Below are 25,798 nucleotides of genomic sequence, written 5' to 3' on the forward strand. Positions count from 1 at the left end.
ATCCTCCTGCTGGGGCTTCTACGCCTACCCAGCTATAGGGCATCCCAGTCCCTGATGCTGGGCGGGGGACAAGGGGGTGAGAGCCGGAGTGCTCACCTCTTCAACCCTTTAAAGGGTGGGGCAGTGCCAGCCACGATGCCCCAACTCAGCCTGGGCCAGGGCTGTGTTGAAACAAGAGGCTAACCACGCTGCTGCCGCCCAGAGTGGCAGCGAAAAATGCAGCAGTGGGGCTAGTGCACCTGGAGGCCAGAGTACGGAAGGGGGACCACGACCGGGAGGGGCCGAAGAGGTAGGGAAAGAGAGGAGCCACCAGAAAGGTCCAAGGGACAGCTGGGCTGTGGGGAGGAGGGAGAAGGGAGGGCTGGGAATGAAGGGCCACCTGCACCTGGGGACTCGGAGGCAATGGGGGCGTCCCTCAGAAGCAGGCAAGATGGATGGGGAGGACAGCGTGAGCGCAAATCGAGCAGGGCTGGTACCTGGGCCGAGCAGATGTGCGTGCTTCCAAGGGGACTGGCCTGGGCTCTTCATCTCCCTACCAGTGCCCGGCGTGATTCGGCCTGGGAAGGCAGTGGGCACACTGGTGGGTGATAGAAGGTGGGGGGCCGTGCGTAGGCCAGAGCAAGGCCTAACCTTCCCCTAGGGGCCAGGCCAGAGAGGGCATGGGCTGGGCCAGTAACCCCATGCAGAGGGAGATGGCGCTGGGCAGATGTGTCAGTGATTCTCAGAGGGACAGGGCAGGCTCTGAGGGAAGCCCAGCCCACACCCAATGCCCCAGTCTCGGGATCACATGTGCTTGTCCAGAACTTGGAATTCTCCTTGCCCCTTCCCTTCTGGCCCCAGGATGTCTTGGAATCCAAACAACTGCAGCAGACATTCGCCAAACATGTGTTACAGAGACCTGGGCATTTTCAAGGGTCTGTGATGGGCACCAAGGAGATGCAGGGTACAAAGATGAATGTACAAGGTCATCCCTGGCCTCGAGGAGCTTCTGCTCACTTGGTCCATGTTCTTTTACCAGCTAACATTCCCTGAAGCACCTTAGGTGTCAGGCCCCGTACTGGGCACTGCAGGTAACGATTGGAGTCGGGCATGTTAACAAACGTTAACAAGGTGCTTCCAGTCCCAGCCTGGAAAAATCAGGGGAGCATCACAGATGCTTAGCTCAGAAATGAGAGACTAAGTACTTCCCCACGTACTACAATATTTCACTTGGTCTAAACCACCGTTTGCTCCGGGCCAGGATACAAAAGTAAGACGCAAATCTATTCATTATGAAGTCACAATGTAGTGTGTGTGGGGGAAATACGATGTGCTCAAGGCAAAAATAGAGGTCCATGCAAGCACAGAGACAGCGTGGTCTAGATGAGCAATCAACCCCAAGGGGCCAAAGGGAAGGTTACAGAGGGCTTCCTGGAGGAGGTGATGTCTGAGTGGGGTTCAGAGAGCAAATAGGAATAGGACAGAGTGTTGGGGGGACAGGAGAAAAGCATGGAGACATGAGAGAGTCCAGACTGATGAGGTGGGGAGCAAGAAGCAGTTGGGGTCTAGGGGAGTCTGGTTGGTCAGGGATCAGAGGGGGCGATGGGCACATGAGCACAGCCCACGGCATCGTGCGCCCAGGACAGGGTGAGTGGGCCAGAGGTCAGGAGCCTCAGGAGGGGTTGGAGTCAGGGGAGGGTTCTTGGAGCAAGCAGATCATGAAGGAAGGCCGTGTCAGCCTGGATGGAAGACTCTTGGGAGCACAGGGGATGCATACAGTGCAGCAAAGGCCTGGAGGCCAATGTTGGAATGAAAGTGATGCGTTCTGCAGACAGAAATAGGAGCAGCGGGGCAGCCAGGCTAGCCAGGAGGCTGGGGCTAAGATAGCCATCAGGGACCATCTCTAATTCAGCCCCGGGGCCCAAGTGACCCTGCTTGCCACTGTAAGGCGCCATCCAAGGAATGAAGGCTGGTGAAGCCCCAGCTCCCAGGAAAACTCCCTCACCAGCCGGCACCTTCAGGCCTCCCCCAGCTGCTCCCCGCTTTGAGTTTTTATTTCATTTTGTCCATTTATCACACACTCCTCTGTTTTCCTCTCTCGGTTCAGGGGTGTGGATCCTGCCATTCCACCCCCACCAAGGCGACTCCTGGGCAGACTTGCATCAGGAGACAGGGCCCTGACCCACAGGCAGAACAATCAGGGACAAGTTGCTTCACCTCTCCAAGTTCAGTTCTTCCATCTGTAAAATGGCTATAACCCCGACCTGACAGGCTTGACAGGAGGATTTAAGGAAATCATCTCTTTAAAATGCCCAACACAAGGTCAGACAAACAATCAATGTTTCTTTTTGTTTTTTCATAAATTTATTTATTTATTTATTTTTGCCTGCGTTGGGTCTTTGTTGCTGCGCGCGGGCTTTCTCTAGTTGAGACGAGCAGGGGCTACTCTTCGTTGCGGTGCGCAGGCTTCTCATTGCAGTGGCTTCTCTTGTTGCGGAGCACGGTCTCTAGGTGCGTGGGCTTCAGTAGTTGTGGCACGTGGGCTCAGTAGTTGTGGCACGTGGGATCAGTAGTTGTGGCTCATGGGCTCTAGAGCGCAGGTTCAGTAGCTGTGGCGCATGGGCTTAGTTGCCACGCGGCACATGGGATCTTCCCGGACCAGGGCACGAAACTGTGTCCCCTACATTGGCAGGCGGAATCTTAACCACTGCGACACCAGGGAAGTCCCCCACAATCAATGTTTGATAACTGCTAGTTTCCTTCTTCTTGCCTCCCAGGCAAGAAACTTTCTCATTTGTTCTAGTTCTGCACAGTGGTTAAGTACACTGACTCTGGAGCCAGACTGCCTGGTTTCCAAGCCCAAATCTGCCACTTACTAGCTGTGTGACCTCAGGCAAATTACTTGCCCTCTCGGTGCCTGTTTTCCCGTTTGTGAAATGGAGATTATAATAATAGTATATACCTCATGAGATTGTTGTGAGGACTAAATTAATATATGTCAGGGGCTCAGAGCAGCCCCTGCTGGGGCAGCCACATTCTAGGTGCTAGCTCTCACTTGACTTTGCATCCCCAGTTTCTCGAAACATGCCTGGTACCTGGGAGATGCTCAATAAAGATTTTTGAATGAATAAATGAAGAGATAAATCAACCCCATGATGCAAGGGAACACCAAGATAGGAAGTCATTGAACACCAATCCACGAGGAGCTAAGCCACCCAGCAGATTAACTACTTCCCCCAAATAAACTCGGATAATCCCCATACCCAGAGCTAATCCACTCTCCTCAGGTCACGCCGGGTGGCCACCCCATCTCCCCTCTTCCTACCCGACACTCTCACCCATCTCTTGACTTAATCCGGGAAAGAAGGGGACGCATGTGGGTGGGACAGGGGAGCAGCCCGGGGACAGTATACAGTGAGACCAGCATCCAGCGGCAGGAGAGGGTAGGGCTGGGCACTGGCTGCCCCAGGGGTTAGAGTAGGGGATGGAGTGGAGCCAGCCAACAGCCTGGGTCTCAGCACAGAGGAGATTCGTGGATGGGACTGGCTGAGGACCAATGACCACGAGCAACAGGGAGGGCCTTTGGAGGCCGGGCCAGAGTTCTGCATCAGCCCTCCAGCCAGCTAGCTGACAAGCCAGCCTCCAAGCCCCGCCCTCCTTGACCTGGAAGCTGGGGGCAGCCCAGACCCTGGCAGCTGCTGCCCTCTCACGGCCACTCCGCAGAGGTGCAAAGCTCCTGTCAGCCTGAGTGTTTACGAACTCGATGCACCGGGAGCCGCCTAGAGGCCTGGCAGACCCTCGGAGGAAATCGGCCTCCACAGCCCTCATCTTCCGCACAGCTTTAGCTAATCCCCATGAGATTAACGTGCTGCCTGAGGCCTCTCCACACCGTCGCTCCCACCGGTTTCTACTTCCCGTCAAGGCCTGATCCCATCACCTCCGGACTGCATTCTTAGACTCTGGACTGCCCCCCCACCCCACCCCACCCCCACCCCGCCACTGTCCCATCCGTGTTCTCAGAGGTCCCCAAGAGCTTTCCCTAATAGTACTTGCCGCATCACAACAACCTGTCGATGGCTATCTGCCCCAGAACACTGGGCCCCTCTGGCAGTCTGTCTGGCCTTTCAGCACTAGGCCGGGGCAGGCTGTCTAATAACACGTGCTGTGAGGACCGGGACTACAAACCAGAAGAGACCGAGCACTTTTACATTTTACAGAGCATTTATTTATCAAAACTTCCACAAACCTGGCCTCATTCACCAGCACAAATCATACAACCAGGACACACACATGGCCTTGGAGAAGGCTGTGAAGTACTCCGAAGGACAGGGAGGAACGAACACAGCTGGGTGAGCTTTGGGTTTCGTTTTTCAGGGGTCTGGGGAGGGCTCTGGTTCCACACCTGGGAAGGGAGAGGGGCGAGGAAGATAATAAATAGAACCCTGAGGCCAGCCTGCTTTGGTACATCAGGGATGCAGCCCCACACGTGGCCCGTAACCGACAGCAAGAGTCAGGAGGGCAGCACCCGGGCAGCTGGTGCAGGCAGGCCAGATGTGCCGCCAGAGGTCCCCTCCAAACAGTCCCAATGCCCTGCAGGGCACGAGGTAAGACCGGTCCAGGCTCCGTAGACCCTAGCTGTCCATGTCTGAAGGCGTGGTCTTTTTCCTCGTCCGAACCTTCAGGGAGCGCGTCGTGCCCTGTGGGGAGAGAGGGCAGGCACACCGTGAGAGATCTGGGCTGAGGCGGCCACCAGGGCAGCTCACTTCCCTTGTGCCTTCCTCACCACCGACCTCCCGCAGCAGCGGCTTCCTCTTGACCACACGCAGGCTCTGGGTGCGGCCCAGAGGCTTCTCTCGGGGCCGCGCTGATGGCTGGGGGACCACTTCTGTGTCTGACCAACACTCATCCTCGGTGTCACTGTCCTGCAGGCCCCCTGCCCGGTACCCTGTTGTGGAGGAGAGGGAGGCCTGGAGGCAAAGCTGGGCACGGACACAGTCTGAAGGCCTGGGGCCCGCTGAGCCAGGCTTTCCTCTGGCTCTGAGGAGAGCCACAGCTCGCCTGGAGGAAGCCATCCCTCTCGGAACAGCTCTGGCTTCCTCTGCCCACTCACCGATGGGTGGCCTGCGGTGGGGTACCTGGTCCTCCAGGTAGAGGGGATCCTGGTAGGTGGCGGCGGGGGCATCGGAGATGGTGCGCAGGTCCTGCATGGAGAAGCTCCGCAGCCTTCCGGCCAGTGCGCCCTGACTCTGCAAGAGAGTGGGATCCGCTGCACCACCTGACGGAAGGGGGCAGGGCTCCTGGCAGGAAGGGGCCTCAACCAGGGGAGCTGCCCAGGAAAATCAAGGCTGACCTGCAAGCAATCCCTGGGGCACAGGCCTCAGAACCGAAAGAAACACGGCAACCTCCTAGCCCTGTGCCTCTGTGGCGCCAGCAAGGAGGTAGGGCCTAGGGTGCAAGAGCAGCCACTCACGGTCAGTGTCAGAGCCAGGGAAGTCTGAACTTCCAGCTCTGTGCTCCTGCCAACACCCCACCTGTCACCTCTCACCCCCGTTCCCCCGGCCTGGACAGCTGCGATCTCTCGGCTCCCTGACAGAGAGCTGGACTCACTCAAAAGGCCCTGGGGTGGGGGTGGGGATGGGGGAGGGCTGGAACCCAGGGCACCTTGGTGGCTGCCTGCACAGCAGCTGAGGCGGCAATGTTGAGGCCCCGCTTCCCAAAGCTGAGCACCGTCTCGTAGCTGCGCTCCTTGGCCTGCACGATGTAGGTGTCGATCTCCTGCGGACACGGAGCGGGGGGGAGGAAAGCTCAGGCGCACAGCCCTAGTCACTCCTCTGTGGCCCAGAGAAACCACTGGGAGCCACACCTCCCAGCCCACCCCACCTACAGAGCACAGGGCTCCCCATCCACTCGCCGGATCCTACACCTCAATGATCGGCCGTGCTCCAGCCTCCCCCCACCATCCCCAAACCAACTTCCAGCTGGTGTTTCACACCCCCAAAAGGTCATTCACATGTGTCCCCATTTGATTTTCCCAGAAGAGGAGGAAGGCTAGGCTCTGTCAAGGCCCCATGGCTAAACAGCAGCAGGACCGGGGTTAGAGCCTAGGTGTCCCCAGTGTCTTGAGCTGCAAGTCCAGGGCTCTTCGCCTCACACCCACTCCTACACTGCCCGCCCTGCCTCCCCCTGGGGTACCTTCTCATGGCGAGACAAGGATGGGTGGACGAACTTGCGGTAAAGCAGGCTGGCCCCCTTGGTATAGGGCGAAAGCAGCCACAGCACAAATGCCATCTTGATCTCGTAGTAGAAAGGGAACCTGTCAGAGCAGAGGGGGCAAGGTCTGCCAGGGAGCCAGGCCAGGGAGGACCACCCCCTCCCCGCAGCCCACAGAACCCCAGTGCCCATACCAGGAAATAAAGATGTCTGTGAAGGTCTCCACTGCCATAAAGAGTGCAAAGACGATCCAGTACATCATCCACCGAACCTGGACGGGGAGGGGCGGGCAGAGAGGTCAGAGGCCAGCAGCTGAGCCTGCAGTGCCAAATCCCCTGTCCTGGGCTGACCCAGCCCAGAGATTCCAGAAAGCCCGTCCCACTGCATTCCCCTGGCACCTGGCTGGCCTTAGAAAGTTGCCTCTGAGAAACTGCCACTCATTCCTGTACCCACACCCAACAGGCTGCACCCACAAGATCCTGCAAAGAATCCCAAGAGCCCATCCTCCATCCACACCCACTCTGCTCCAGGGTACGCCACCAGATTATACCTCTGGAGGAAAGGGAGGCCAGCTCGGACTCCCCCACCTCGCCAAATCCTACCACATCCCCAAGGCTGTGGTTCCCCCCACCTGAGCTGAGCCCTCCTGCCCACCCCCGCACTCACATATTCACGAATGTTCTTGGTCTTCACAGCCTTGTAGGAAGCATAAGTTGGGTACAGCATCCCAAACACCAGCCTGAAGAGCAGCCCCCAAAGCAGAAGGAGAGTGTGAGGGGCGCCACTCCCCACGCCCCTGCCAGGTGGCGGCCTCCCCCCCACCCCACGTTCGAGGTGGCAGTGCCTACCCTGTTCTTCCTGCTTGGCTTGCACAACCTGCACCTGAGTCAGTGCCCTGGAGGCCACCTCCCCACCCTGCTGTTTACAAACATCCCAAGCCTGCCCAGGCCTGCACGAGTGGCCCATGGGTGCATGATGCAGCCAGAGCACAGACAGCCACTCCACGAGGTGAGTGGGGGGCAGGCTTCTGAGCCATGAGAGCACCAGGCTGTTCCCTCCCCTGGACGTGCAATCAGGCCCAGGGCCACCAGACCTGGCACTGCCAGCTTGCAGGCAAGGATATTCCAGCCAGGTGAGGAGTAGGACAGAGTGGGGCAGCTGGGCCCAGGGTGGTGAGTCACGTGACTGACTGCTCCGATGGGAAGCCGGCACCTGGATTCTCTGCCCACAACGTGCCACATCCTGTGTTTACCAAGGGGCGGCTGGCCGGCCTGTGGTCCTCCGTCCCACTCACCTGCCTGCAGTACGTGTGTGACTGCAGGGGGTCGCCATCAGCCAAGTTGGCTTGAGTGCGGGGGAGACAAGCACACGATGCCCAATGCCTTGTGCAGGCCCGCAGGTCCATTAAACCTTGCGGTGAATGTTGGAGGGAGGGGAAATGTGTGACATAGCTCAGAAGAAGCCCCCCTTTCCGCCAGACATTCCCAGCTTCCACCCCAGGGGCGGGCTGACATCCAGGGATAGAGAGGGTATTAGGGCGGCCATACTCACACCACCAGGCGACAGATCATCCAGGACACCATCCTGCAGTCTCGGGAGCGAAGGGAGATCCCTCCAGGAAGACGCCCAGAGGGACGCTCACGCCTGCGCTGGGATGGGATTAACAGTGGAGGTGTGGGAACCACAGGGGCGCTCGGGCTGCCCCTTGGTGGAGGCGGAGCCCACCGCCCACTAACTCCGCAGTGCTGGAAGCCTGAAGAATGGGGAGACCAGCGGGCCGGGGCAAGCAGGAACCGAGTTGGGAGCCGGTACCGGCCGGCACGCTCTTCCGCCCCGTCGCTCGGGCAGTTACGGCTCCGACCCGCACTTCCTGCCCCGGAGAACCAGGCGTTCGGCCCTTGCCGGGGGCTCTGTGGGTCCCGGGCCAGGGGTGGCTGGTCGCAGCCTGCGTTCGTGAGGGTACCCACGGCCCCAGTGCGCCAGGACACCTGTACCGGCCTCGAGGCGGAGTTTGCAACTCACTTGAAAGTTGCACGGAACTGAGCTCTGCCCAACCCCAGGTCTCCGGCGCGTGGCGCAGGCGCAGTGCGGCCGCGGAGGGGGCGGGGCGAGGTCAGGGAGGTGAGAGGCCTGCCCCTTAAAGTGGCGATGCTCCTCCGACTGGTGGATGGGGCTCGTAGGTTGAGTAGCCCTCCGAACGGGAAAGATTTGGGGGTAGGAAGCGGAAACAAAAAGGTGCGGACTTCCCCACTGGTTCAGTGGTTAAGAATCCGCCTGCCGATGCAGCGAACACGGGTTCAAGCCCTGGTCCGCGAACATCCCACATGCCGAGGAGCAAGTAAGCCCGTGCGCCACAACTCCTGCGCTCTAGGGCCCGCGAGCCACAACTACTAAAGCCTGCGTGTCTAGAGCCCATGCTCCGCAACAAGAGAAGCCACCGCAATGGGAACCCCGCGCACTGCAACGAGGAGTAGACCCCGCTCGCCACAACTGGAGAAAGCCCGCGCGCAGCAACGAAGACCCAATGCAGCCAAAAATAAATAAATTAAATAAATTAAAAAAAAAAAAGGTGCGACGGGGGAAGAAAGAAATGAAGGAAATCTGGAGTCCAGAGTTTTCGCGGATCTTCACTAGCTCCCCTCTTTTGCCTCGTTTTTCCCCTCTGTGAAATGGGAATGGGCATGAGATGGGTGGACGCCACCGTTAGAGGCTCAGGTGAGAACTAGAAGGAGGTTTGGCTGGGCGCCAGCAAATCCAGGTCTTATAGCACTTGGTTGGGAGATCGGTAAGCGCCTCAAAGATGCTGAGGTGACCTAGAGGGAAAGTGGGGAGGAGGTGGAGGAGAGAGAACCTGAGGGACTCATCACCCCCATCCCGCTCACCCTGCTGAAGAGTGGGCTTCAGGAGTTGACTTCTCTCTGGGATACCTTTCCAGAGCCCACATCCCTGGGCAGGCTGATTTGAAAGATTCTGGGTGGAGTCCCCAGCCCCCCATGTCTTCTTCCCCAAAAGTTTGAAATCCCACCTATTTCCGTGAGTCAAGAGCACAGATATTCCTGAGAGCTTAACAGTATCAACGACTGCCATTTTGTAGTGCATTTTTGAGCGCAGAGACTTGATCTTTACAAAGATCCTTTTTTTTTTTTTTTTTTTTAACCATTTAGGAAATAGGCTCAATGGTGGAAAGTAACTTGCCCAACGGCACCTGATGGTGAACGATAAATAAATGCTTAGATTAATCAGTCTTCTGAGGGCAGCCCTGGGAGGGGACAGGGAATGGAAAAGCTCCTCTAGGAGGAAGGTGTGTATCTGGAAGAAGGCGGGAGGCTCAAAAGAAAAGGCTTACAATATTGTAAATCAACTATACTCCAATAAAAAGTAATTTTAAAAAAGAGAGAAGGCAAACTTTGCTGCTTCTACAACTTTCCACGTGGGGTTGCATTCTTTGTACCTCTTCTGCTAGGTGCCTCATTACTCCCTCTGAAAATGGGGAATGCATCATCCCCCCCACCCCCGACCCCGCAACCCGCACAGCTTCCCTTCTGCCTCGCAGGGCTGAGGTGAGGGTGACAGCAGAGCTGCCCAGAGTGTGGGGGTGGAAAACTTGGGCAGTTATTACTTTTTATTAGAGCCACAGTTAACACTCACCTTCTATCAAAAGGATGGAATAGCTAATGATGGAGGGAAAGGAGGCTTCTTGGGAATAAATAAACACTCAGTGACTGTATAGTCATAATTATCATCATCAGTTGTATTGGTGTTGCTGAGTGGGAGAGCTTGCAGTGAAACTGGCCCACAGAGAAACTCCCCCAAGGCCCTGATGCCTCCCTCCCCCCGCCTAATTACCTGCTCACATTGGCCCTAGCTCCCACCCTAGTTTGGAGGAACAAGAACCACCCAGGGCTAGGATCCCCTCAGGAAGGTCCCGGCCACCATCCATCTCTGGACACAGACATTGTAATGAAGGTGAAAAGTATCCTTGTCTCCTTGGAGCAAAAGGATATGACTGACCCTCTGGACAGCTCAGGAGGAGCTGGGGGTACAGAAAAGGAAATGGACATCCATTCCTCCAGAAGTTAGGGTACCTGGGCTGACTGTATGCATGTGAGCCTCGGACCTTTGGTACCTGCTGCAGAACTGCCTCCCTTCCCCCACCTTCGCTGCCTTCCAGAGTCACCTGACCTCAGCATCACAGGCCTCACTTTACCCCCATTTGCTGGAGAGGAGCTCCCCTGTGCCCACTCTAAGCCAACCCAGCTGGGACCGCCTCTCACATGGAGACTCTTGGTCCCGATGACTGTGCTTGGAAAAATCTAAGGGACAAGATGTCAGAGGTCTGCTACTGAGAGCATGGAGGGGCGTGAGGCTGACAGCTGAGGGGGTCACCCTCCTGGGCTTTGGCAGAGTGAGTGGACTCTGCTTCTCACGCCCATTGGTCCTGAGCTGTTGACACAGTCACCCGGTTACACTGGGTTGCTAAGCAGCTCTCTGGACATACAATGATCCACCTCTGGCAGGTGACCAGGCAGGCATACGGTGGGCTCCATTCCCCATGTGCAGAAAGCTGGGCGTTCAGGGGGAGAAGTGTCTCCCAACCCTGGGGGGTGCCCTGGGGGGAGTGACAGTCAGAGTGATGTTGATCTTTCTACTGGGCAACAGAGTGCCAACATGTCTGGGAGACACAACCCTCTTTCCCTGGCAACCTCTCCCTGGTACAGCATGAGGGCCCATTCCCCATTTGAAAAAGCAGGAAGGCATTCCCAGGACAGTGTGGCTGGGGGGTCCCAAGAGATACCTGCTAAGCCAAGAGCACGTGAATGTGGTTTTAGGAGGTGGAAACCCAAACACATCACCTATGAGATTCCCTATTGTGAGGAGTGGGCATCTGAGGCTAAAGGCAAGAAGTAGGGTACAGGGGCTCTGAGACTGAAGATAGGTCAGGAACCCTAATCCACAGACAGCAGGTCTCCCCAAAGATCAACCTTCTCCTCGCCCACAAAGCAGCCTTCTCTGAGCCACCTGGGTATCTCCTAAAGTCCTACAATCAAAAAAAAAAAATCTTAGTTCTGTGCCAGACACATGATTCTAAGCCTTACATATATTAACACATTATAAATCTAATGCATTCAAATCTCACGTTAACCCTCTCACATAGGTAGCATGATTATCCACATTTTCCAGATGAGGAAACTGAGATAGAAATAGGCGAAGGAATATGGTTGAGACCTCCAAGCTAGTAAGTGGCAGAATCAGGATTGGACAAAGTAGGTTTTATTATTTACTTTACAGAAGGAGAAGCTCAGCTTGGAGAAATAAGTCCACTTGCTTGAAATCTCACACCTAGGACCGAGGGTGGCAGCGATGACACATATTTGTCCAGCAGAGGGGGGTGGAGAGGAGACGGACTGCTGAGCTTGTCCTTGGCCCTGTTGGTTGGATTTGACCTGACCGAGGGACAGCTTCCAGTCTCAGCGGGCCCCAAGACTGTGATCTCCAAGAAGGAACACTTGACCGTGAGTCAGCCCCAGGTGATGGAGACTAGTCACACTCACCCAGCACCTGAGCGTCATCACCATGAACTCCTGACCCCAGCACCGGCTCACTTTGGGGTGCCTACTCACTCCTCAGAGGGAGGGGAGCAGGGAGGAAGGGGGTCTGAAAGCTGATGCTGGACCCCTGCAAGACAACACAGCTCTGTTCTTAAGGAAACAGGGGCCGTTGACCATCACCATTGGATACCTGAGAGCCGTCAATGGGGTGGAAACTTTTTATTTGTGAATAAATAAAATAAGTGAATCAGAGCATTGTCCCCAAGTGCCCCTGGGCATCCTCCTACCTGGGGGTCCCCACACAGTCTGGGCACAGGGAAGAGACTCCCCGCCCTGTGCCTTCCCTACCAGCCTAGCATCTCAGAGCCCTCTATTCCCAGCGTACAGCAGAGGGCAGCAGAAGCTTGGCTGCCAGGTGCCGCTCCCACAGGACCCTCCCTCCCTCCCCCCTGCGGCACTCAGCTTGCACTGAAAGGCAGTGCTCCTGGGGTGTGCCTCTGTGGTTTGGAGGGGCGCCAGGGCCCCCAGGATGCTCTTCAGCCCAGCTCTACTCCTGGCACCTGCCCAGATGCCTCAGGTGCTTGCAGCGACCCTGGCTTGGCCAGCTGTTGGACGCACCTAAAGGAGCCAACACAGCGCAGGGTCCATATCCCAATGGTGGGGCTGAACCAGGGGTTGGTCTGAGGCTGGGGCAGCTACAGGAAAGAAAAGCAGAAAGGCTTTCATCTGGGTGGTCTCCTGTTCACCAGTGAGCTGGATTCAGGGTCAGAGAAGGAAACTCCAGTAAGCACTGAGGCAGCGCTGGGAAGAAGGCAGGGTCTGCTGGAGCTGTTGTTATTGCTTCGGGCAGAGGGGCTTTGCCCCCAGGAGGTCAAGCTGGTGCCCAGAGGTTGGCACCACCATTCCAATCGTTTTCAGCTGCAGGGTGGGCACACCAGGGCTGAGCAGAGGAGGACAGGTACTCTGTGCCCCTCCAGGAAGAGAGGCAAGGTCATGGAGGGGACCCGCTTTAGGCAGCGCTGAATCTGCATGTGTGCACATGGAGATGGGAGTGTAGACAGGTGTGTGTGCGTGTAACTGAGGGGGTCTGTCCGTGTCCACGTGTGCGTGCACAAGGCGGGTAGCGTGGGTGAGTGCACCCGGCAGTATGAAGGATGTGGCCATGGGCTGCAATGCAGAGCATGAGCAGGTAAACAGACACCTGGAGCACCAACAGGAAAGACCAGAGGGCCAGAAGGATAAGCTGAAAAACAGGAGGGAGCGGTTCAGCCTCCAGCCCTCCCAGGACACCTCCCTGGGCCAGAGCATGGGGAAGGCAGCAGAGCAAGGGAGGCTGCAGATGTGGTGTGGCGTGAACCGGCGTCCACATGTGGGAGGGCACCAGGGGCTGGGTTGTCTGGTGCGTATACAAGACTTCATGCTGATTACAGTGAAAATTAAGTGGCATCCCTGGGCTAGAGTCCACGGTAAGGTCCATGCTCACCAGGGGGGATGTGTACGTGAGGGCATGTATGCAGGTTGGCTACGTGTGTCTTCACACAGGCAAACATGCTGCTCACCTGGAGGCTCCACCCAGCCTCCAGTGCTGCCCGAGGAACCCAGAGGCCTCGGACCCCCTCTAGGCACTGAGATCCACCACCACGTGTCGGTACACAAGTGTCTGTCCCTTGAAGCTGGGGGCCAGGAGCAGCTGGGCGTCCCCAGCAGGCATGTAGCAGAAGGCCCGAGGGGCCTGCACCGCCAGCTCCTGGAACCGCACAAACTTCTGCCGCCCCTCATCCCACTGGTAGATCTGTGTGAAGGAGAAGTCGCTGCCCAGGGCCAGGTAGCGGCGGCCACCCACCAAGAAGGGCTGCAGGGCCAGCGAGCCCCTGGAGGGCAGCGCCTGCACCTCGGAGAAGCGGGTGCCCTCCCAGCGCAGGATCTTGGAGTCGCCGATGTAGCGGCTGAGGCACAGGTAGCTGTCGCGACCTGCGCGGAAGTGTTTCACAGCCTGGGCATCAGGCACCTGGGTCACCTCGCCCTGGGCCACAAACTGCTTCTGGGTGCGACTCCACTGATAGATGATGGGGGCCTGGGAGCTGCTGGACACGATCAGTCGTGGCTTGCCCTCGCCGTCTACAAATTCCAGGTCAGTGTCACGGTGCCAAGCATGCAGGGCCTGGTGAGAGTAGAAGCCGTTCTGGTGCCAGCGGTAGAGGCTGGTGGCCCCCGCCTTGGAGCTGTCAGCCACGGCAAAGTACCAGTCGCCATCGATGCGGAAGGCCTCGAGGTCATTGGGCTTGCGTATGCGCTGAGGGTCGATGTCCTGCAGCTTGGTGAAGCGCGTGGTGTTGGGGTCCCAGTGGTAAATGTAAGAGCCACCAAACAACTGGGCCACCACCACATACAGCTGGCTGTCCACCACCATCGGCTTGCAGTGCACTGCAGAGGGGGCTGCAGGATGGAGGGAAGCGAGTCAGGCAGCGTCAGGGGGCCCGCAAGCCCCTGTCCCACACCACACCCTCAGAAAAGAAGGTCGGTCCCTTCCAACGGTGGAAGTATTCTCTCCCCGCTGAATATCCACTGGGTGCTCAATGCTTTCTCATTGTTTCACAGCTAATAATCAATCTCAGCATCACCCGCCCTTTGCTCTTGACCCCAAGGTTCAAATATAAGCTGACACTGAGCACAAAGTAGGTGCTGCTAGATATCGACCGATTGTATAACTGTCATGCCCATTATTGAACTTTTATTGTGTACAGTCACTGTGCTAAGTGTGAACACATTGCCTCAATGAATCACGCTGAAATACACCCTATTATTTTGTAATTTCACACAGAAAGTAACTGAGGCTCAGAGTCTTAGTGACTTGCCCAAAGCTACCCCACTGGCGAATGTCGAGGCAGGGGAAGGAGAAGGAGTTTGAACACAGCCACAGCTGGTGACAAAGCCTAGGTAAACAGAGCCTTGGAGCCTTGTGTATGAAAACACAATCCCCCAAGAGCTCCCACTTGTGAGAGGGCTTTTATGTACAAGAACATCTGCACCACAACCAGATTGCCCGGACCCCTTCTCAGGCACCGGAGTCGTGTGTGGACACACTCTTGCCTCTCCTGGTGTTCCCAGTCATTGCCTCTCCTCTCCTGCTTGCCAGCGCTGCTTCACCACCCTCCTCCTCGTGACCCCACCTGTTTCCCAAGGGAAGCCTGTGCTGAGCCTCAGGCTGTGGCAGTCACCGCCCTGAGTCCTTTCCACAGCCTTGGTCTGTGCACCCAGATGCTGATGACTCCCCCAGCTCCTGAGCAGCAGCTTAGACCCTCCTTCCCCCCACACCCACAAGCATCTCAAACTCTGGCTGGCCAAGACTGAGTTCTATATCTACCCCCAAACCTGTGTTCTTGATTTCAATCTGTGGCTCCACCCAGTCACCCTGTGAGCCATCCCCAACACTGCCGCCCTCTCCCTCACCCACCGCTGACCAGTCCCTAAGTCCTGTCAACCTTCCCTTCTGCTTTCTCATACAGTTTGTGTAAGATTGGTATTATTTCTTCCTTAAATGTTTGATGGAATTCACCATCTGGCCCTGGAGTCTTCTTTGGGAGAAGGGTTTTTTATGTAACGACTTCAAGTTCTTTCATAGATTCAGGGCAATTTAAACTTTCTGTTTCCTTTTGTGTCAGTTCAATCCCCCCTTATTCTACCTCTCCATCCACACTGCTGCTGTGCCAGTCCAGGCTCCAGCTGAACCCCTCCTGGTGTGCCCACCTGTCTTGCTTCATGCCTGGCACTCTCCACACTGCTCACAGAGGGAATTTTCCAAAATACAGATTGGATTGATTCATACACTCTGCTCAAAACCTGCTCAAAACCTGTCAAAGGCCTGGTCCTCATCTCTCTCGGGTCTCGTCTGCCTCTCTCCACCTTGAACATTACGCTGTCATCCTGTGAGCTGCTAATTGTTTACACGTTCATGCTCTCACATGCTAAGCTGTTGCACACCTTCTTGACTTTGCTCATGCTGTTCCTTCTGCTAGAATACCCTTCCCACATTTCTTCTCCTAGCTAAGTCTCCCTCAGCCTTCTAGACTCAGCTTAAACTCAGTGGATCCCAAACTGAGCTCACTGGCCACTCCTATATCTTCCTTAGTTCTCTGGCACTGTCCAGTTACTTAAGCCAGGATCCTGGATATCACTCCTCCCTCTCCCTCATCCTTCAAGATTCAGCTTAGGCATCCACTCCACCAGGAAGCCTTCCTTGATTGCCCAGGGTAGGCCTCTCCTTTGTGCTCCCAGAGCACTGTGGTCATATCTTCCTCCTAACACCTACGTATTATCTGGATGTTATGTGTGTATGTGTCAGCCTCCCCCCAAAGACTAGAAAGTTCTTATGTGCAGAGACCATGTTTCATCTATCTTTCTACCTATAGGAACTCAATGAAGAGGAACAATGGAGCCCACCCCACCATAAGGACCACCGCAACCCGGCCAGGCGCAGATACCTGGGATTCTATCATAGTCTCGAAGTTGCCTTTCAACATAGTCCCACTTGAGGATGGTGCAAGCGCTGACTCCTGGCTGGGCCAAAGCCAAATAGAGGTCACTGGAGTAAAGGAAGGGCTCGGCCGACACCGCTTGGAAGGACAGGGTCTGGTACAGCACGAAATCTGCAGGGATGGGTCGGGCGGTGGGGGAGGTGGTGGTTAGGGAGAAGGGTAAGAGCTTTCTGGGTGGTGAGGGTTACTCGACTGGCAAGGCAGAGTGCTGGGAGCTTCCCTGGGGAGGCCCAGCCTGATGCCCGAGGTGGGGCACCTTCTTCCTACCTGTGGTGATGCAGTCGAACTCCCGCAGTGGCAGATCCTGCACCTTGTGCTCTTGGAAGCGGGGCGGGCTGGCGCAGTAGATGGGCGCCACCGTGGTGTTCGTGTGTGCCAGCCACTCCACCAGCCACTTCACCTTGCAGTCACAGTTGAGCGAGTTGCCCCGCAGGTCCCTGGATCATGAGGGTAATGGAGGGGACACAGAGAGGGACAGGCTCCCAGCTGCTCTGCCCACCCAGGCCATCTAGGTTTTCAGAAGTAGATACTGTCAAGGCTGCTGTGGGTTGCTCATGTGGCATCTTTGTGCCAGTTAGGAAAATGTTCCCCTTGGGGTGGGTGCAGCCCCGTGGACACGTGCTTGGCCAGCAGAGTGCGGGCTGAGTTTCACCCCCTACTTGCCTCCTTGGCCAGGTGCCTTTTGCAGTGTATGACCTGCACAATTATCTGTTGCATCCCAATTCCTCCAAACCTTCCACAATCCAGGGCTTTTGTTTTCTTGTAGAAATACTGATCAACGACTGTGGCTATGCTATCAGACTTTAACGTAGATTTAAATCTTACATAGATTTTAAAAGCGCATGTTTTAAAAAACATATATACATAACGTCTCGTGTGCATTTTAAGAGGGCCCACAGATGCCTTGAAGAACCCCAACTTGAAAGGCTACCAATCTATATATAACTCAATCTAGCCTTCTCCCTGTCCCAAACCCAAACCCTCCCAGCCTGTCAAGACCTTATGATCTTCCCAATTCTGGCTCCCACACCCCTCCCTCCAGGGACGTGTCCCTCTGTGCCATTGTCAAAAGAAGTAGGCCTTACAAGTCACTCAGGATGTCCAGGGGCCGAAAGATGTCTCTAGGCAGTGTCTTCAGGTTATTGTTGGCCAGTGAGCTGCAAGAGAGACCCCTGGGTCATACGAAGATCGTGACCGAAGCCAAAGTCAACAGGAGACAGGGGGCTTTGGTCTGGTGTACGAGTGTGATGTACTCACAGGTGTGTCAAAGACTTGAGTCCTCTGAAGGTAAACTTGGAAAGTGCCCAGATGTCATTATTCTCAATGAAGCTGGAGAAAATGAGAACTTGTCTCAGCCACCAGTCGGGATCCCAGGCCCTCGACCAGCTACTTCCCATGCCCCACCTAGATTCCAGCCCATGACCCTAAGACAGGCTTCCATTCTGAATCTGACCACATTAAGTCTGTGGTGACAGGGCATCCAGGCGGGTTGGTTTAGGCAGAGGGATGGATGAAATGACCTTCTGCTTGGGTCCTGCAGTCAGAGGATTCAAGGGCTCTCACCCCCTCACGGCCCCCAGCCCTCCTCACTGCCCCTCCCCCTCAGCCCTCCTCCCTTCCACTTCCCAATTCCCCTTTCTTCCCACTCACAGGTACTGCAGGTGAGACAGTCCTGTGAAGGCATTGTCTCCAATCAGTGTAAACTTGTTGGAATTGAGCAACCTGCAGAGACAAAGGTGGATTAGAGCTTCCAAGGGCACACCTGCCGCGCCAGCCCCCAGCCGGCTGCCTCACCCCCGGGCCATGCCTCCCACCCTTGGGACCCCAGCAGAGAACCCCAGAGCGGCCTGGGCGGCAGGTCCAGGCAGGAGCCTGCTCTGGTCCCAGAAGCTCCCAGGGTCCCTATTTACTCCTAGGGTAAGAACAGCCAGGGGCGGATCTCTCCTGTCAAGCTGGGTCCTTCCCCACTGTTCTGTCTCCCACCCTGACCCCAGCTCTCTCCACTCCCTCCCAGATGGATGGCAAGTTTGAGGATAACCACATATATTCTCTCCTGCAACTGGGGCTTCAAACATAAGCAGCCCCTTTTAGAATTCCAGACCCTCCCGTCTTCCCTCCCTTTCAGTCCCCCAGCTTTTTCTTCAGAACCTGATCCCTGGGGTCACTTGTCTCTAAGATGAGCTCTCTCCCCTGCAGTGTCCACCCTCTGGCACCAGCCTAAGTTATTGCACCCAATTCTTTGGGATCTGCAGAGGAGGAAAGTCCATTCCGAACTGGGCCCCAAATACCCCCTTCTTTGCTTTTGTGGGCAACCCCCATCTTCCTTCCCCAAAACTGCTGCCTCCTGCATCCCTCCTGACTCCCCGCTGCTTCACTGTTTGTGGCTCTCCCATTGGAGAGAAAGTAAGGGACGCCTGCCTCTTAACCTCCAAAGGCTACTCACAACCTCTCCCCTCTCCCCAGTCCAGGATCTGTCCCCTTCCCCTGCCCACCCCACCGCCCCTCTCCCCGGCCTCCTTCAGCAAGGCTCTGTCCATACAGGAACTGCAGCAGTGGCAGGTGGGAAAATGCTCCATCCTGGATCTCCGAAAAGGCAGCATTCACCAGCGTCCTGCAGGGGACACCTGAGTCAGTACCAGGGGAGTATGCAGGGACTCTGCTGGGGTGGCACGAGGTGGACAGGGCAATGGTTTCTGCATACCCTCGCCCTGGAAACTCCCCATGTCACCTGGCTCCTCCCCCAACTTGAGGCTGTCTTTCCCTTCTCACAAGCTCACTGCCTGCCTTCCTCATCATCCTCCCCTACTGCCTCTCTGAGCACTAAGGACCTCAGCCCAGTCAAGGTTCCATTACCCGCACCTTCTCCATCATCCAGACACCCACCGTGTGCTGGGTGCTGTTGAGGGATGGGGCACTGGGATGGGGGCTGTGGATTAGCATCTTGCTCTCAAGGACCACACAGCCTGTCTAGTTCCTGAGGCCGCTTGCTGCAAGTGACAGGCTGGCTGGCCCCGTGCAGAGTGGCTGGCCAGACCCGTGCCAGGGCGCTGTAGGAGTGTATCTCACTTCCACCCCTCCCCCTGCTGCCACCCTTCCCCCACAAGAAGCCTTCTGTCCTTGGTCTGACATCACAGGCAGGGGCCCCCATGCTCATGTAAACAACCTCCCCCCTCCAAGTCCAGAGCCCTGCACACAGTAGGTCTCATTGATGCTGATGGTGGTGATGATTCATTCCTGGCCATAAACACCAGCTTTCCCAGCCACCGCTGCTGAGCCTGCATGACTGCAGAGCTCCCAGCCAGGGCTGATGCCTTGAATCTCCAGTCCTGAGGACCCCCTGGAGCCCTCCTGGTCCCCACACTTTGTAGAGGTGGAGCAGGGGTTCTCCCCACCCACTCCCAGAGCAGGTTTTTGCCTTCCTCCCCTCTCAAGCTCTCCCACCCCACCCCACCCCAGACCAGAGCACTCACAGAGAGATGACCTCGGAGGGCAGGTTCCTGGGCACTGCCTTAGAGTCCACGCAGAAGGCGGTGTCCCTGGTGCAGGAGCAGCTGGGCGGGCACGGGGGCGTCTTGGGGGGCCTCTTGGCGCCGACTTGCAGCATTAGGCAGAGGCCCAGCGTGGACAGCGCCAGCAGCCCGAGCCCCGAGCCCGGCCTGGCCCGCAGCCCCGCCATGCTGCCTGCGAGCTCCCGCCCCACCACGCTCGGCCACCCCGCGCGGGCGCCACAGGCAGCCGCTGCCGCAGCTAGGGCCCCAGCTGCCCGCTGCGGAGAGCGACTCCTCGGGCCCTCGGGCGCCGGCGGCCGTCCCCTCCCCTGCTCGCTCCAGCGAGCCGAGCCCTCGGAGAGATGCAGAGATGCGCGGAGACCGGGGCGAGCCGAGGGCTGACCGGCTGGGAGTACGCGGACTGCGGCGGGCGGCGGGGGCGCGCTGGGCGGAGCGGGGAGTCCCGGGCGGGGAGTAGCCACTGAAAGGAGTGGTTGCGGCCCTGGCCGCTGCACACCCTGCGGGCGGTCTCTGGGGCCATCTGCTCGTGGCTGTGCGTGAGCGCGTGTGTGCGAGTTCTCCTTGTGCATCCTGCACGCGTGCACACCTGTCTCTGCACGGGCACAGGCACATGCACATATTCCTCCGGGCAGGCATTTCTGCGCTATGTATAGATCCATGAACCTCTGTGTACCTGTGCGTATATCTTGGCGCTCAGCGGCCTCTAAGCAGAGTTCATGGGCATGTCATGTGTCATAAGTGACATGTGTGTATCTGTGTTCACGTCTCCACAGGCTAGTAAACAGAATGTGCCTTTGTGTCTGTGGGAGCTGAAAGGGGAAATATCACTGGAGTTGGAATGGGAATGTGTGGAATTCCAGAACATTCCTCACTAAATAACTAAATAACCTCACAGCCTGTTGGAGCTGGAAACGGCCTTGGACATTTCCAGTCCAGCCCTTTGTTTAACAAACGAGGAAACTGAAGCCCACATCAAGGGGAAAGCAGCCAAGCTTGATATCACATCTACTACGTGTTGTGTACTCTACTTACTTCATCGCCTCAACCTTCTGAGGTCTTTGATATTAATCCCCTTCTACAGATAAGAAAAGTGAGGCCCGTAGTACCCGAAGAAGAAAATGACAGAGCAGGGATTTAAATCCACTCTGCACAACTCCAAAGTCCACAGCCGTTCTTCTACGCCAGGAGTTTTCAAAGTCTGGTCCAGGGAGCCCAGAGGCCCTTGAGAACCTTCCAGGGAGTCTTTGAGGTCAAAACATTGTTAGTTTTCCTAACAATGTTAAGACATTATTTGCCCTTTTCACTTTCATGCTCTTATAGAAGTACCCTGGAATTTTCCAGAGGTATCTTCTGTTAAACTGAATTAACAAAATTAAAGAAATTTCCAAAAATGTAAAACAATGACACTCTGCTCCCTCATATTTTTGCTTTGTAAACTAGTTAATCTCATTAAAAAATTTTATGTTATGCCGCGGAGTGGCTGGGCCCGTGAGCCATAGCCGCTGAGCCTGCGCGTCCGGAGCCTGTGCTCTGCAGTGGGAGAGGCCACAACAGTGAGAGGCCCGCGTACCACAAAAAAAAAAAAAAAAAAAAAAAAAATTTTATGTTATGTATGTTATAACATAGAATGCGTTTATTATTGCTATTTAATTAAAGTAAATTTAAATTAAATTAAATTAAATTAATTCATATTTTACAATTTCTCAGTAAATATCAATGTGGTAAATATCAATAGGTATAACCCACATAAACAAAAGCACTTTGGGGTCCTCGCTACTTTTTTTTTTTTTTTTTTTTTTTGTGGTACGCGGGCCTCTCACTGTTGTGGCCTCTCCCGTTGCGGAGCACAGGCTCCGGATGCACAGGCGCAGCAGCCATGGCTCACGGGCCCAGCCGCTCCGCAGCATGTGGGATCTTCCCGGACCGGGGCACGAACCCGTGTCCCCTGCATTGGCAGGCGGACTCTCAACCACTGCGCCACCAGGGAAGCCCTCTCGCTACTTTTTTTAAGAGCGTTAAGGGGTCCTGCAGCCAAAAAGTTTGAGAACTGCTACTCTATACTACGTTATTTCCCTGGGGTGTGGAGGGGGTGTCTGATTGTCCCAAGACCTCACAGGTACAGTCAGTTGGCCGGGCTGCCAGTCCAGCACTCTTTCTATCAGTCCAGGAAACCAAGATCACTAGGTATAAGATGCTTCCCCAGCTGTCCCCAGCTTCTGCTGGCAGGGGATTCTCTGGTCTGAGCTTAAGTCCATGTTCTCCCAGCCAGGGATGCCCCTGACCTTGGATGCTCACTTGCTACGGCCCATCCAGCTGCCCGTGCTGCCCTCCCCATGCCAGCTTGTGGGAAGAAAAGCAGTGGGGGTGGGGAGAGTGGCTGGGGCAGCTGGGCAACCATCCCCCCCCCCGTCCCTGGCACGGCTCTGCCCAGCACACAAAGGGCAGAGTGAATCTTGTTCATCCCCTGCGGCTGAGGGGCTGGAAGGAGGAAAAGGGGAGGCACAAACAGCAGTGGCTGCCATGGGGCTCTCCATCACCCACGTTCTCAGAGAGGTTTAACTCAGAGACAGACAGAAAGGGGGAGTCTGGGTCCTATTCTTTTCTCTCTGTTTTTTTTTAAGATTTATTATTTATTTATTTATATTTTTGGCTGCGTTGGGTCTTAGTTGCGACACATGGGATCGTCGTTGAGGCATGCGGGATCTTTCGTTGCGGCGCGCGGGCTTCTCTCTAGTTGTGGCGTGCAGGTTTTCTCTTCTCTAGTGTGGCACACAGGCTCCAGGGCTCGTGGGCTCTGTAGTTGTGGTGTGCCAGTTCCAGAGCACGTGGGCTCTGTAGTTTGCGGCACATGGGCTCTCTAGTTGAGGCGCACGAGCTCCGTAGTTGTGGCACAGGCTTAGTTGCCCCGTGGCATGTGGGATCTTAATTCCCTGACCAGGGATTGAACCCGCGTCCCCTGTATTGAAAGGTGGATTCTTCACCACTGGACCACCAGGGAAGTCCCTGGTCCTATCTTTTTTTTCTTTTTCTTTTTTTTAAAGAATACTCTCCAGCCCTAAAGCTCCACAAATTTTGCTTCCAATTTCTGACCATTTAAAACAATTATTTATTTATTTGGCTTTGTCGGGTCTTAGTTGCGTCATGTGGGATCTTCGTTGTGGCATACGGAATCTTTTGTTAGGAAGGAATCTTTCCTTGTGATGCGTGGGCTCTTCGGTGCAGCGCGAGGGCTTCTCTCTAGTTATGGCATGAGGGCTCCAGAGTGCATGGGCTCAGTAGTTGCGGCACGCAGGCCCGGCATGTGAGATCTTAGTTCCCCAACCAGGGATCGAACCTGGGTCCCCTGCATTGGAAGGCGGATTCTTAACCACTGAACCACCAGGGAAGTCTCCGTCTGGGTCCTATTCTTAGGTACTGAGAAGAGGTGCCCTGGTGGTGAAGTAGATGATGATAGTCATGAAGATTGGACTTTCACATCGTGACGTCATTGGATCCTCACAACAGCTTGGAGAGGGGGACAGGACAGGCTGTATTAGACTCATTTTGCAGATGAACACACTAAAGTCAAGAAAAGCAGAATGACTTATTCAAAGTCCCAGAGCTGAGCTGGCCAGTGAAGCATTGAGGACATACTGAAGGAATAAACTACTGACCCCTCACCAGGAGCCCCCTCATGTTTGGTGACAGTCTTATTATCATTGAATAGAGTTACATGTTGGCTGCGTGCATGCTCCTTGCCCGGAGGGAAGCCTCAGGGAAGGACGGTCTCAGGGCTGGTCCCAGGGCCGGCAGGCTTTTTGGGAAGAAAGGCAACCAAAAACACCCATGTAGCTGATGGGGACAGCAGTGCCTGCTAAGTGGCAGATGAAAGTGCATCAGGAAGGCTGGGCGATCTTGGAGGAGGGAGGGGGCGCCGTAGGCTGGGGTGGTGAGCACAGATGGGGTGTCATTGGTTCTTTCCTGGGCTTTTAGGGTGGGTGGTATTCAGAGAAGTAAAGAAGCGTTGAAGGTGCGTTTTCCAGGAAAGAGAAATGGCTTAAGTAAAGGCCAAAAATGTGAAAAACCTGCAGCAGAGGGCTGGTGTGGGGGACGAGGTGACAGCCATGCATGCCCAGCAGAAGGTCCTGCCCCCGTTCCTGAGCAGGAAGACAAGAAACCTCTACCAGGTCAGTGCCAGCATCTGAACTTCCCTTATGAAACTTGAGCTCACCCTTCCTTCCCCAACCTCCAAATAGGCAAAAACAAGTTAAAAAAGAAAGACGAAAGAAAGAAAAAAACAAAGTTGTAAGAACCACAGTCTAAAGGCAGCCTGCAGGGGAGACTGAGGACCCAAGAGAGCCGAGGCTTCTTTCCAAGAAAGAGATCCCTTTCCCAGCAGCCAGAGATGATGGCAAGCCCTAAGCCCAGCACCTGCTCAGAACAAGCCCCACAGCTGGACTATGTGCCCCCTGCCCCAGATGCCCACAGCGACCCCCGAGATGCTTGCCCTTCTCCTTGGTTCTCCCGCTGGCCCGCTGCCCACCTGGCTCAGGTCCAGTATTCGTGAGTCAGCCCATCAGTTCCAATGTTGCCAGGACAACCGGTGGCGGGAGTGGGGGCCTGGGGCGGGCAGGGGTGGGCCCTGCAGGCAGGCTGTCTCCTCTGCATCTGGCACCTGCAGGCAGCTGAAGCTGCACACAGTTGAGAGGAGGATGCTTCTTCCCCCTTTCTCCCTGGAGCCCCCTCCTCCTCTTTCACTCCTCCTAGGACACTTGCTGCTAGAGGCTTAGGCAAATATTTAAAGTGGCAGCTGGGGGGTGAGTGGGGGCGGGGGAACAAACACTTCTGTCCCTCTCTCCTTCTCTGAGCTTCCCGGGGCTCTCAGCTCAGATGCCATGCCATTGTGCAACCTGGAGGCTGAAGGCTCTCCAGCTGGAGAGGGGGTCCTTGTGGGGACACGGGAGCCTGCAAGGGCTGGAGAGTTGGGGGCCAGCTCATGACTGAAGGGCAGGGCCAAGGTGCGACGGGGCCCCAGCAAGGGACAGGAACTGGGGTGAAGTGTTGGAGTTCACTTACAAGGAGGACAGGGGGTGAGGCCAAGAGTGGCGTGAGGTGTGGGGCTCTGACTTAACACTGGCCTGAAAGTTTAGAGGTGGAGGCGCTGTAGGGATCATCTGGCCCAGCAAGTGGAGGGAGCCCAAGAGAAAGGATGCAGCCATTAGTCGACGTGGTTTAGTACAACAAAACAACAGAGATGGCTTTGAGCAAAGAGCAGGAAAAAGGTAGAGAGGAGAAGAAGATCCAGAAAGTGGTTCATATCTGGGTGAGTAGCATTCTCAGGGCAAATATAGGATCAGAGGACATAAAAAGAAGAGTGTCGAGAGGGTAGGGTGCGAGGCAGCACCAGGCAGGTGGGCTGATTCAGGGACGAGGAGATGGGGACCCCGTCCGTCACCACCCCCAGCCCTGTGCAAGGCGTCTGGTTCTAAGTGTCAGGCATGCAACTGCTATCATAAGCCTCCAGCTTGATCTCTGAAAATGGTTTGCTATTCACTTGATACAGGAAACCCCACAGAATCATGCAAATCCAGAAGTTCAAATCTTCGTGTTCATTTTAGGAACATCTGTGAAACTGCTCAGGCTGTCGAGGGTGTGCATATCCAAAAAGCCACCAAGTATTTGAATGATGTCACTTTGCAGAAGCAATGTGCGCTGTTCCCTCGTTACAATTGTGGAGCTGGTAGGGGTGCTCAGGCCAAACACACCTTGTTACAATTTGGGGGCTGGACATAGGGTCGGCGGTTCTAAAAGTGTGGAATTTTGCTGCACATGCTTCAAAATGCAGAGAGTGATGCTGAACTGAAGGGTTTAGATGTGGATTCTCTGGTCATCAAGCGCATGCAGGTGAACAAGCCTCCACGATGCAGCACAGAACTTCACAGAGCTCACGGTTGGATTAACCCCTGTAGGACTCCCCCCGCCACATGGAGATGATCCTCCCTAAAAAATAGAGCAGATTGTTCCTAAACCCGAAGAG

At 55.7% G+C, this 25,798-nt stretch overlaps 2 protein-coding genes across 2 annotated transcripts; both read right to left on the minus strand.

Moving 5' to 3' along the window:
- Positions 1 to 4,187: 4,187 nt before the first annotated feature.
- On the minus strand, positions 4,188 to 7,772 carry REEP4 (receptor accessory protein 4; the record flags this gene model as incomplete). The annotated part of the gene is made up of 8 exons (XM_079705918.1): positions 4,188 to 4,676; positions 4,770 to 4,924; positions 5,090 to 5,225; positions 5,641 to 5,754; positions 6,172 to 6,292; positions 6,384 to 6,460; positions 6,856 to 6,928; positions 7,741 to 7,772. 8 exons carry the CDS (start codon positions 7,770 to 7,772, stop codon positions 4,611 to 4,613), a joined length of 774 nt encoding a protein of 257 aa, XP_079562044.1. The 3' UTR covers positions 4,188 to 4,610.
- A 5,584-nt stretch (positions 7,773 to 13,356) lies between these two features.
- Positions 13,357 to 19,949, minus strand: LGI3 (leucine rich repeat LGI family member 3; the record flags this gene model as incomplete). The annotated part of the gene is made up of 8 exons (XM_079706127.1): positions 13,357 to 14,174; positions 16,220 to 16,384; positions 16,541 to 16,710; positions 17,359 to 17,430; positions 17,531 to 17,602; positions 17,924 to 17,995; positions 18,813 to 18,884; positions 19,744 to 19,949. The coding sequence occupies 8 exons, from the start codon at positions 19,947 to 19,949 to the stop codon at positions 13,357 to 13,359; spliced, it is 1,647 nt and encodes a 548-aa protein (XP_079562253.1).
- Positions 19,950 to 25,798: the final 5,849 nt, after the last annotated feature.

Source organism: Hyperoodon ampullatus, assembly GCF_949752795.1.
Source record: "Hyperoodon ampullatus genome assembly, chromosome: 6".
NCBI classification, from domain to species: Eukaryota; Metazoa; Chordata; class Mammalia; order Artiodactyla; family Ziphiidae; genus Hyperoodon; species Hyperoodon ampullatus.